General features: G+C 36.3%; 1 protein-coding gene across 3 annotated transcripts in view; it reads left to right on the top strand.

The window, feature by feature from the left end:
* Positions 1-12,914, top strand: part of MYO3A (myosin IIIA) — a 115,126-nt gene that overhangs the window by 29,638 nt on the left and 72,574 nt on the right. For all 3 annotated transcript variants that reach the window (XM_053962972.1, XM_053962980.1, XM_053962989.1), the window contains exons 4-5: positions 2,078-2,182; positions 2,940-3,039. In XM_053962972.1, coding sequence (XP_053818947.1) covers positions 2,078-2,182; positions 2,940-3,039 — 205 coding nt within the window. The remainder of the gene's footprint in view (positions 1-2,077; positions 2,183-2,939; positions 3,040-12,914) is intronic.

Below are 12,914 nucleotides of genomic sequence, written 5' to 3'. Positions count from 1 at the left end.
GCCTAAATATTAAAGAGGGTGATTTTTGAGGTGTAGTTTCTCCCTTCTTCTGTCTAAAAAAAGAATGTATTCATTTCTGCATTGGTTTTCTTTGCATTGAACCAGTATACAGCTCTGTAAAGAAAAAAGATCCATCTGTAAGAAGCAAAATATAATATAATGAAGAAGAATACTTTGAAGAATATCTTACGTGTAATGTATTTCACAATTAGTTTGTTACTTGTCAGTTTCAGTGCTCTGAATTCAAGAGTTTTAAATTAACCAGAATTGTCATAATCCTTTTGATTTGATTAAATATGTCAGTGATGTGCCAAAGTTAAAATTATAGAAACCCTGAAAAGAAAATATCATTGTGAAAAAATAACTAACTTGGAAAAGTCAGTGTAGAAGGCAGACCAACATGGCTAATGACAGTAAATTAAATCCTGCTTGGGAATCTGATCTTTATCCAGTAAAGCATTTAATCCCATCATTTAAGCATATGAGTTCTTCCCTCTTTAAGCATGCATATTGTCCCACTTAGGTAAGGATGAGGTTAAGTGAGTACCAAGACTGTTGCCATAGGGCTCAGCCCCTGGCAGACCGGAGCCATTGCTGCCCGGATGGGGGACACATCTTGCAACAAGAGTTATGTATTGAATGGTATTTCTGTAGGCATTCCTGTGGTGAAAGTTCAATGTAGCCTAGGGATTTTAGAGGTAGTCAGAGAATTTTTGTTATGTTTGGGTACAAAGGGCTAAAAAATGTTTTTTACTGTAAGGTGCAAGTCTTTTATTAATTGCAGTACAGAAAAAAATGTAGGGGTATAGAAGAACAGATGAAAAATATACATATACAAAAGAATCTGATGACTAGAATTCTGCAGTTGAAAGGTTTTACTAGTAAATTATGCCCTTGATTTGAATATACTTCAAATGTAGTGCAAAGGAATTACCGTTTTGTGCTGCATTGTTAAAATATCTTACATGGAAATTTAGTTTCATGTGGAAAGCTAGTGGATGATAATACTGTGTAAGAATTAAAGTTTACTGTACTGTCTTATTGGAAGCAGCTACTCCTTTACAGAGATGGCTCTTCAATCAATGAGTATTGTCAGGTGCGTTATGGATAGTTTAAGGGCTTAAGTGCCTATTTCATCTTTGCCTAGTAGGTACTCACTAAAGTTACATTGTTGCCTCTTCTGGCAGAAAAATTGTAAATTATAAAAATGAAAATATGAAGTACTGCAGTCTAAACTAATCTACTGGTAATGTGGGCTCACTATCCTTTCTATAGAGCAAGGCCAGGTCTCTTCTTCCCATGTGAAGGGGTTTGGAGAAGTCTGGGGTTTGCAGGAGTCTGGCTGGGCTCTCTCTGGAGAGTGGGAGAGGATTGTCCAGAGCAGAATGTGGCTCTACATGTGGAACAAGGAGCTGACAGGGTTGATGCAACAAGGGGTATAATTAATCCTACACTCACAGCACACCTTGTTTCAGTGGGAGACCTTTCTTTCCAGAGTGCTTTCATCATATTCCACAATGCCCATGCCTTGTGTATCATAGCTCCCTCTGCTAGGAATTAAGTGCTGCTTGGCAAAAAGGGCAGCTTTACCCTTGGTAGATTTCACATTGGGGAAGTTTCTCTGCTGCCTGTCTTCTGATGCCTTAAATCAATTTTTTCTGTATATAGCTTTTGTACCTGAGAATTGATGATGTAATAATTTGCATTGGTGGTGAGTTCCACATGAATATAAGAAGCAATTAGTATGCCCCACAAAACACGCCTTCACAGCTAATTTATTGCACTGTAATCTACTTCTGTTTCAGTGAAAAGCAATCATGGATATATAATCAAAGAGATACACTACTATACTTGTGTTTGGACAAGAAGAATTAAATGCAGAAAGTAGTGAAAAATAATTGACAAAAATTGTTGTGTATGTTGTTTGTATAAATAGTAGACTTTAGGACAAATTTGTGGCTTGTCAGTTTAGTAGAATCTTGTTTGGCTACAGATACAAAAAATTACTGAAAATGAAAACCAGGTGACTACTCCAACACTCCTTAATTCCTTTTTATATTCCCCTTATGTTTTGTAGCTGTGCAATGGCGGATCTGTGACTGATCTTGTGAAAGGATTTCTGAAGAGAGGTGAAAGGATGAATGAACTTATAATTGCTTACATTTTACGTGAAGCTCTGATGGTAAGATAGGCTTTCAATGAAAGGACAGTCAATATTCAGCTCATACTTTTTTCTTTAAATGAATGAAGATCATGTCCCCACTATCTTGTATTATAGCAGTGTTTAATGAAATCAAGGCAATGTGTAATTAGGACGGTTCTTTTTAAGCAAGCAAGGTAAATAGCAGTTAATGTGTTCATTTCACTATTAAGAGAATGAAAATTGATTTCTGACCATTGATCAATTTTCTTAGTAAACACAGTTCAGCATCAAAATTGCTTTTCTTTTAAGAAATAGCAGAAATACCATCAAAATACTGTTCAGGCTTCTATGTCTGGATCCAAAGTATTTTTATAGTAAAATAATCCACATATTTAGCAAATTCAAGCCCTGCTACAAGAATTTGTTTCTGCTCATTAGGGTCAACTGTCTTGATTTATCATTTTCTCCTAACTGAAATTTTACTTTCTCTGGTGGAATTTAGGTCTTAGTAGTTTTCTTTGAGTTTATGCTCTAAAGGTATTATATGTAGGTTTATAGTGATATTTTTCTGCTATCATCTTAAAATTTCAATTTGTCATAAAGTGGGGCAATGAAAGAATATTTTTCCTTGTCATGTGGCAAGTCGTTTTGCAGTAAGAATGACATCCTTGTGGTTTTGGATAAAAAAAAAGTTTCAAGTATTTTTCATACTTTTCCACTACCTTGTTGTTTCTACAAATGTAGTATGGAGGACAGAGCTGTTGTTAAAAGTTCATGCTTACATTTTGCCTTCCAGGGACTTCAGCACTTGCATGAAAACAAAACTATCCACCGTGATATTAAGGGAAATAATATCCTTTTGACCACTGAAGGAGGAGTCAAGCTTGTGGATTTTGGTATGTTTTGTTTACTTATATATACAATGTTTTGCACCTGAAGTATGGAAAATAGAGTCAATAAGCCAGAAAATATTAACTGGGTTAATTTTTTGTTAAGTTTGTGTTGAAAATCACTTGGATAACCAATGTTACTTTTTTTGACTTTAGTAATTTTGGTAACCCTGTTTCAATAGCATGGCTAAAAATCAGGAATTATAATACTGTGGTGGTAAGTGCCAAATGCTTTGAGGCACAGAGTAAGTGAAAGGAGGCAAAATAAGGTTGGTGTTCAGTTCCTCCAGGAACCATACACTGGTTCAGTGAAATTAGGAGCTGATAGTAAAAAGCTTCATATTTTAAATGAGAGCATTTAAAACTTAATAGATATTTTGAAGAATGGGAGAGCTCCACCTCAGATGCATATACTTCCTTTATTTGATTTAAAATAAAACAAGAGATATTTGAAGGCAGTAGAGGGGGAAATATTATATAGGTAATCCCCACTTTCTAAAGTCTGGGAAGACAGATTTTGGCAAAACTCAGTCTAAGAATTGGCATTAAAAGGATCAGTTGAAGCCTGTTAGGCCTAAAAGGATTCCTGCATGCTCCAATCTTTGGTATCACCACCAAAAGGGAAGAGGAAAGACATGAATAAGTGGATGTAACCTGTTATTTATCACCAATACCACAGTCATTTGCCTAAAAGGTTAGGTTTGACTCTTGTTTCATATGAGGGATATAAAAATTTCCAATGCTTGTTGTTATGAAATATTATGTTCAGGTAGAACACTGCCTTCTTAGGTTAACAGTAAATTTATTGGTCACTACTTCACAGCACAGCAGACAACTGTAAATATATTTAATTCAGCAGATGGAAAATCTTCATTTTTCCTTTGCCCTCCTATTTTGTTAATGATTCTGATTCAACTGATATATCACATTTGTTTAAACTAATCTTGGGATTTTAACTCGCTTTAGTATAGTATCTTCCGGCCAGTAGGTTGTATTTGTGGAATTCTCATGACTTCACACACAAATTCCCAAACTGTTAGGGTTAGTAATTCTTTTGAAATGACATGTATTTCTTTTATATTCCTCAGATAAAATCTTCCATTGAAAAATCTTTATATTTCCTAAATCATCTGCAATATACTTACTAGTATTTTCTGATAGTCTGGAAGTTTATTGTGAGGCAAAAAGCAGTATTTTTGCACACAGGCTTTTAATTTGTTGTGGAAAAAAAATTAAGGTGCTGGAGGCAATTAGAGGATCAATGCTTCTGAAAATTAAATCACTTATGCAGATATCAAAACTTAAAAGCGGTAGGGATGAGGACCTGAATTCTTTATTCCCTAGTTACTGCAATCTCCTGATAAAGCTGTAATTGAAAAATAATCTTCAATTCTTGTGGGAAAATTGTGACGCCAAAATACATGTTAGAACATGCAAAAGAAAAAATTTATACATTTATGTGGGCTCAAAAGGGGCCTGTAATAGCTGCAGTCTGTCCTCTCAAAGAAATATACAAATGGCACTTTAACTTCAGAGTAGATTGATATTTTCCCTGGCTTTCCCCCACCTCCCCAGGAAGAAAAACAGTCTGAAACCAATAATGAGTAGTTTCAGATGGAATAAATTTATAGCCTTCATAAAATCATCATGGAAGATGTACCATTCACCATTCAAGCTGCTGCTTAAGGTATTCAGCTAGGATTTGTGGGATTTGTGCTTTCTACTTAAGGGGATTTAATCCCACATTAATCAGATTCCAAGATCATTTTTTAGCCAAGAATGTGAGTTGATGAAAATCTCTCATGTTGGTGTTGCTGCAGACTGTTGTACATAAACATTTATTGGATCAGGGACTTAAACTCAGCCATCTTTTATTATACAAGTCTATAAAATTGACAGGCTACAGAGTAAGATAGACATGGAGGTATAGTGTCTTTTTCACCCAGTAAATCCTCAGAGGAAGCAAAATTTTTGGTTTAGGCTGACCCAGTTATTACATGGGGCAAACAAACACAAGAAATCCCAACCCAAATAATCACATCACCCTTTCTAGCACGCACACAATTTTTCTGTGTGGAGAGGGGAACAGAGGCAGGGAACCAAGGACTCCTTCAACCACCAAACACACATGACCAAGTGAGCCTTTCCCAAGATAATTTTATCTGCACCATCCTCCTGCATGCTGGATGCTGATGAGATGTTCCTGAAGAAGCCTTTGCTGTCCTCCCCTGATACTATTTATGGTGGTTTCCTTCTAAACATAAACCCTGTGTCTGAAACATGGGCTTGTGAAGTGCCTTATGGAACACAAAACTAGAAAAAGACCTATTCTTAGTCTGTGTGTTTTGTGCAATCATTTAGCTTTTTTTGTCCTTTTTTAAAAGTACATTTAAGAACATTTTAAAAGTCATATGTGAAAAAACAGTTACCTTCTAGTGAATTAAGTCATGTTTGAAAATGGCTTGTTTTTTCCTTCATTGCTTTTGTACTTTTTGTACTCAGTGTATAGTGTTCTGCCATGGTGAGTCCTTTCTTGCACAGCTGTACAAACTTTTCAGAAGTTTCATTTTGTGACACAATTTATACACATTGCATTGTGGTCATTGTATCATAGATATTTATGTATGCTGGGACCATAGTTTTTGAGCACTGCACAGTTTGTAATGGATAACCATCACAACACCCTTATGGAGAAGTAAATTACTTTAATTCCCAGTTAACAGCTGGGTATCTGAAACTTTGAGAGACTGAGTTGCTGGAGGTGACACAGAAACTGTAGGGAAAAGCTCTTCCAAAATCCAGGCTAACTCTCTGAACAGTTTGCCTTTCTAGAGGTACTGATAGTTAAAGAGACAGACTTTGGAAAAATACCGCAGCCCCACAGCCATGCCTCACTCAGATTGCTTTGAAGAGTGAAATTTTTGCTTTCCCTTAAAATTCTGCTGTCATATTGTTTAATCATCCCTGTAACATTCTTGTATCTAAGAAACACCCAATCCCAATATAGATTAATGATTAAATCAAGTCAAATACCTAAAGGAAGCCTAGAAGAAAGTTGGAGAGAAACTATTTACAAGAACATGTAGGGACAGGGCAATGGGGAATGGCTTCAAACTGAAAAAGAGTAACTTTAGATTAGATATTAGAAAAAAAAAATCTTTGCAGTGAGGGTGGTGGGGCACTAGAGCAGTTTGCCCAGAGAAGTTGTGGATGCCGCATCCCTGGAAGTGTTCAGAGCCAGGTTTCTGAGAAACCTGGTCTAGTGAACAATGTCCCTGCCATGGCAGATTAGTTTGAACTAGATTATCTTTAAGGTCCCTTGTAACCCAGGCCATTCTGTGATTTTGTAACATCCTACAACAATGCTTCTGGAGCTTAATTGCTTATCCAGGAGTTGTCAGATAAAGTTTTAGTTCAAACTGTCCAAGCCACAAAAATTTTGAAATATTGTTACTAGGGATGGGTCCTCTGGCCTTGCATCCATCCAGTATGATAATTTAGATCAGCAGAGAGAAACAAAATAATTTTTATTTTTTACAGAAAATGAGTAACAGCCAAGGGGATCTACTGTGAGAATGTCCACTGATCACAGATACAGTCTGTAAAGTCATTAAACTTCTAAATACATTAATAGTCCATATTTTCTTTGTAAGAGAAGAAGGCTGAGTGAAGGCAGTTTCACTGCCTGAACATGTGTGGGAGTTAGTTCCTAAGCTGTTCTGATAGAAAAGCTTTGATGTTCTGCCTGAGAATTGCAGCAATTAGGCTTCAAGCAAGGAATACCCTCTACCAAATCATACAGTTGCATTATATTCAAGTGTAGCTGCTATGTTTTCAGTATAAGATAGAGATTTGATAGGAAAATATACATTTACATTAAATTCCTTGTAGCACTTTAAAGAGTGACTGCTATGTAATCTGTTGTATAAAAAGAACTAGAGGCAAGTAAGGAGTGGATTAAATTATTTTTTGATAAAAATTCCTAATTATATTCACAGTTTCTTATTACTGTTCTGTGGAGAAAGTCTTTTACATCTATTTCAGAACTTTGGTTGCACACAGCGGATTGATGTTAAAAAGACAGATTTCAAATGAAATTTTAACCTCTAAAGGTGCAAGAAATTAATGTAATGAAATTTAAAGCAACTAATTTAATGACATACTTTTTGAAAATCATGTGACAAATTTATCTGCAACCTTTGCTGCCTAAATATTTATCAGCGTCTGATCTCTTTTCATCAGTTAAAAAACTGGCCTGGAGTCACTTGAAGAAATAGCACACCTCATCTGTAGTAAAAATTCATACATTCATCTGCATCTTATAATGTGCAACCAATTTCATGGGATACTAAAGGTGTAACATCTGCTTCTGCTGACAAATACTTGCTTCTTTGAATGGTCCCTCTCAATTCAGTTTCTTTTCTTGAAATCAGGATGCTGCACAGGGTCTTTCATGTATTAATGTCAATCTCAGGCACAGTTCTATAATGTGCAGTTTCAAAATGGGAGAAGTTTAGCTATATTATTATTATTATTGTTATTACTTTAACTTTGGTCTGAAAAAGTCTGAGTGACATTTCATTTTGAAAGATTTGAAATTATTTCTGGAATCCCCTGCCATTTCAGTGCTTCTGGGAGCTCAAAAGCAAGAGCTTTTCATGCTTATATTTTTTTTTTTTTATCAAAGAGGATCCTAGAGGACACAACTCTCTATCAGCAAACTAGACAAGTTGCTGATGTCTCAGAAGCCATGGAGGAAAGAACCATTTTTCCACTAAAAGTTATGTGAAACACCTACGGTCACGTGGCAAAGTGACTGTTTTAGCTAAAAAGAGGAGACTGTAATGCTGATGGAAAATTTCTCTTTAGCTATATTTTTGAGGGTTGACCTTCAGGCTGATAATCTTTACCAAGAGCACAGGTAGCTCATACTTCTTCAGGACTACTGAAACCTGCTCTCTCAGACTAGAAATATCTCAGGATGAACAGCTGTTGCCTTGGAAATATCTAAAAAAAAATATAAATTATACTCCCCCGCTTAAGAAATGCATATTTTTCCAGCAGCACTGTTTCTTTCTGAAGGCCATGCCTGTCTATGCATCAAACATACTTACATACCACATGTAATTAGACTTTTGCTGTTATTACCAGGAAAGGTCATTGGGAAAAAAAGTCAGACATCTAGATGGATATTAGAAGTACTCAAGTACACATAAGGAAAATAAAATGTGGGCAGACTCATTAAATCTTTAGAATTCAAGCCTACTTCTAGCCACAAGAGATCCCATGATTCCTCATAGTTTGCCCAGTAATGTAACAGTGGGGAAGGGGATATTGAAAAAGGTTGGCACTGTCCATTTTCAGTTTCTTAGGTGTTTTGTTAATAGTACCTAAAGTTCTCCATCACTAGAGGCTCTGGATAAGCAATACATAGGAAAGATCTATGTTTTTCAATATGTAAAGCAGGTTCCAGTGGAAAACATGGAAAAAAGGTAATGCAATCTCACTGCTGCTGGCAGATGGTGGAAAAATACAAGCTGTGTTGCTGCAGTTAATAGAATAATGTCTTCAAGTGTTCCTTTAGCACTGTGGATAAATAGGTTGTATAATTAAAGCATGTATTTTAATATTAATGGAATATATAGTGAAGGTAGGGTGATTTTTGTGCTTTAAACACACTTAGTTTGCATTTTTCTGTTTTTGTGTCAGTGTTGGATGTAGAAGTTGTGTGTTAATATTTTCTTGGCATTCCAAATGCAGTTTCAGATATCCCACTTTGCATATAGCTAGCACAGTTTTGTAATGGACAGTAGCTAGGGTCAGCTAGAGATTTACCTTGAGTACAACTCATTGGGGGAAAAATGAATTGGGGAAGCATATATGTATTGCTCTATTTAGACATACTGATCTTGCTTTGTTTAATACTTGAACTATTGCTTCTATGTAATTTGGAAGCTGCAGGTAGACAGGGGAGAGCTGTTGTGTTTGGAATGTAATTGGGTTATTATTCTGCTATGGAGAGAATGATCATTCTTCCTTTAAAGCTATTTGAAGTCTTTCAAAGTTAAGAAAAAAAGAAATCTTAATACTGGCATTCCTAGATGGCCTTATTATTATTCTTATTATTCAAAACTGCAATTTGGTGAAACTAGTCAATGGCAAGACACTGTTTTGATAGCGTATTTTAAAATTCATTCTATGTTTACTTTACAATGTATACATAATTTAATTTAGGCAATACTAAATGCAAGTATTAATTTCATAATTCAATCGAGTCATTAAAATAAATTTATTGGGTTTTTTTTCCTCTAGAAAGAGTTATTCTGCCAACATTCTGTATTGTGTCTCAGTAGTGCTATACTATTCTTCCTTACAAATTACGGATTGTTAGTAGTGCCTTACCACTACTGATGATCAATAACAATTGATCAATATGAGTTAGAATGCACAGGTATTTCTGTTAAGTATTGTTCCATGATATTTAAGCCTATTCTGATATGGAAATACGGGCCAAAATATTTAAAATCCTGTGAATGTGCTAAACAGGTTGAATTTTTGAAGTGTATCTGAGCCAGCAGCTGCTATAATGACAAAACAAGAGAAGTAAAATCAGTTACACTGTCCAAAACAATGGGAGCAGTCTCCATGGAATAATGAGTCAATAATAATGAGGTACAACTGCATCTTGATAATTCCATCTCTTTAACTATTCAGCTCTCCTGGTTTTCTGATGTTGAGGGAACTTTCTGCTGGTCTTGTGGGGAAAAAAGCATGTGAAATCTCTGGTCAGAGGCTGGGCAGGGAACCATGGCCCTGGGTGTCATCCTTTCACCGTGACCCTTGACCAGCTCTAATGTTGTCTTGCTGTGACACAGTGCTATGGCCATTCCTAGCATGACCTAAATGACCACGAATAGCCTTGTTAGAGGCAGTTTGTTGGCTGATCACAGCTCAGCCTGGCAAGTGTCTGGGCCATGTGGCATTGCAGAGGCCAAGAAGGCTCCTAAGGACTGTGCTGAGATTGCGCAGGTCAGGCTGCAACAGAGGGAGTCTAGAGCCACCTTGTGCTCAGAGAAGTCAGTTGTGAGTGATCCAAATTTGAATGTTGGGGCATTTCAGTTTCTGTCCCTTTTAATATATATCACCATTCTCAGCTTTGCATGTCCTGCTGACATTGAAGAGGAGCTCAGCATGACCTTGAGTAGTGTTCCAAACTTTTGTAGATGACTTATTCTGGAGTTGTCAGAATATCCTAGTGTGTCCTTTTGTGCTTGCCCTGCATTAGCTATAAATGCTGTCTGAATCATTCTGCAAAAATAAAACAATTAATTAAAATAATTTAATTTGAAAGTATTCAAAAATAAAATAATTTTCTTTCTGCCCTTAGCTTACTTTAAGCAATGAGTCATAACAAGACTTGTATTTGTCTTAGTCATTCTAGCATACATCCATAATAAAGCTATCTGCTTCACTGGTTCAGATCAAAACCAGGCTGTTATTGTGTTGTCATTTCTGCATACCATATAGCATGACATTCACATGTTGCTGCTAAAATGCAGCAGGAGACATGGCAGAAGCCAATAAAAGTAAAAGACTTTAAAGAAAGCTTTCTTCACAAGCAGCTTGTCAAACTGCTTTGAACCCAATCAAAGTAATAGTTCCAAATTTTTCAACCCAGGGTTAGCAGGGATAAGATGGATTGCATTGACTTGAGCTGTGGAGGTTTTTCATTGTTGAATGTTTAATTCTTTGTTAAAGGCTTAGTCCTGAAAAATTTCGGGGGGGTGGCATGTTTGAATGAAAACCTTTGTGCTGTCCAGTAATAAAAAAGAGAAATCATGTGGCCAAATGCTATATCCAGGATAAGCTGTTCACTTGGTCTTTCAAATATTTTCTTCTATTAAGTCACATAAGGATGTCACTGGTGGCTTAAGCATTAAAGAAGCTTGATGCTGAAAGCTAGTGTCAGATGCCAGAGACACATGAAGTGAGAAAATAGCCCTTTCTGGCCAGCAAAGACTTCCACTTGGTTTTGTCATGGGTCACAAAACAGTCGTCTCTTGAGGTTATTAGAAACATTCTGGTCTCATCTGTGTATACTAAATGCCATTCATTTTTTACCTGAAGATGGAACCCAGTGACTTACTTATACTGGAGTATTCTAGTCCTGAGGTATTTTAAATATTCTGTTCCAACAGCATAGGTGTTGTGTCAGGATTATCATAACAGGAAAAACATGTCATAGAACAATGAGAAAAATGTCCAGTGTTTTGCTAGTCATACAGGGAGGAAAACATCCTTTTTGGGTGTCAGAGCAGCAGTCAGTTTGAAATCAAAGGTATAAGAAAGGCAGCATCTGAGAAGGAGGAATTTCCTCCCCATCATACTGCGCCAGATTGTGTGTAGCTGTACAAGTCCCTGAGGCTCTAGAGAAGAGTAGTTCTCCTATCCAAGTACATCTGGCCAATTGTGCAACAGGACAACAAATGTTCCTGTGCATCCCTTTCAGGAAACCAGCTGAAGCCCTGAAGCATGAGATTTGATTAGAATTATGGGTGGTGTGATGCACTGAACTGGCAGGAGCATGTGGAGGGGAGTCTGTGGTCACCTGCTCTACTGGAGGCCCAGTCTGTAAATGAAAGATCTTGGATTTATTAAAGAAAGAAATTGTATTAAACCCTTTTGTTTAAAAAAAGATTATATATCTCACAAATGTGGTGAAAGTTCTGCCTTTTATTTAGGGCACTGTTTGTCCTTTTATTATCAGTATGTACCTTTTAATGATTCTGTATCAGATTTAGGATTTTAATTTTTTTCCTTGTATGTTTAAAAATATTTTTTCTTTGTCTTGAAACATCATGGTGAGTTCACCATGAAAGCCAATGGACTTTCATTTTGTTAGCATCCATTTATAGTTATAGTTATAGTTATAGTTATAGTTATAGTTATAGTTATAGGTATACTTATACTTATATTTATACTTATACTTATACTTATATATTATTTATATTTAATACACCTTGTATTTGATAGTACAGATTAACTTTTTTATCCCCTTTTACTCTTGGTTTTGTAGTAAATGCCATGGATTTTTCATCTCCCAGGCAGTTTATATATATAGTCTTCCTGGATACTAAGCTTTTGATCTTTCTGGGCCTTTTGGTTATCTTTTGGTTATGCCTATTTCAGTTAAAAATTTGCATCTACAGTGTGTGTTTTCCTGAGGGTTTGGGAAATATTTGTTTTCAACAGTAAAACACTATGTACATCAAAATAATACAGAAAGATGGAGAATGTGGACAAAGGACATGGAAAAGGTGGAGGCACTTAATCTCTTCTTTGCCACTTTGTCTTAACTTGTAATCCCAGATCCCTGAGATGAGTGGGAAGTCTGGAGCAAGGCAAATGTGCCTTCAGGAAAGGGGGATCAGATTAAAGAGCATTTAAAAGAATTGGGTGGACACAAGTCCATGGGGCCTGTTGGGATGCGCCCAAGAGTGCTGAGGGAACTGGTTGATGCCATTGCAAGATCACTGCCAATAATCTTTGAAACATCTTGGAGATTGGAGGAGATTCCTAAAGCAATGAAGAAAATTACTTTAATTCCAATCTTCAATAAAGGCAAGAAGGAGGTTTCAGAGAACTACAGTCTGGTCAGACCCAAATATGATCTCCATCACAGAAGGTGATGGAGCCAATAATCCTGGAAACCATTTCTAAACTATGACAAACAAGAAGGTGACTGGGAGGAGGTAGCATGGATTTATGAAAAGCGAGTCATGCTTCTTCATAACATAACACCTTCCAACATAAAATACTGCTGAAAATTCTAATACTTTTGACTCATCATTTCAACTTCGTTTCCTATTTCTTTATTTCCA

Source organism: Vidua chalybeata, chromosome 1, assembly GCF_026979565.1.
Source record: "Vidua chalybeata isolate OUT-0048 chromosome 1, bVidCha1 merged haplotype, whole genome shotgun sequence".
Classification (NCBI taxonomy): Eukaryota; Metazoa; Chordata; class Aves; order Passeriformes; family Viduidae; genus Vidua; species Vidua chalybeata.
The sequence above is the reverse complement of the archived record's forward strand: the minus strand, read 5'-3'. Positions and strand labels throughout refer to the sequence as shown.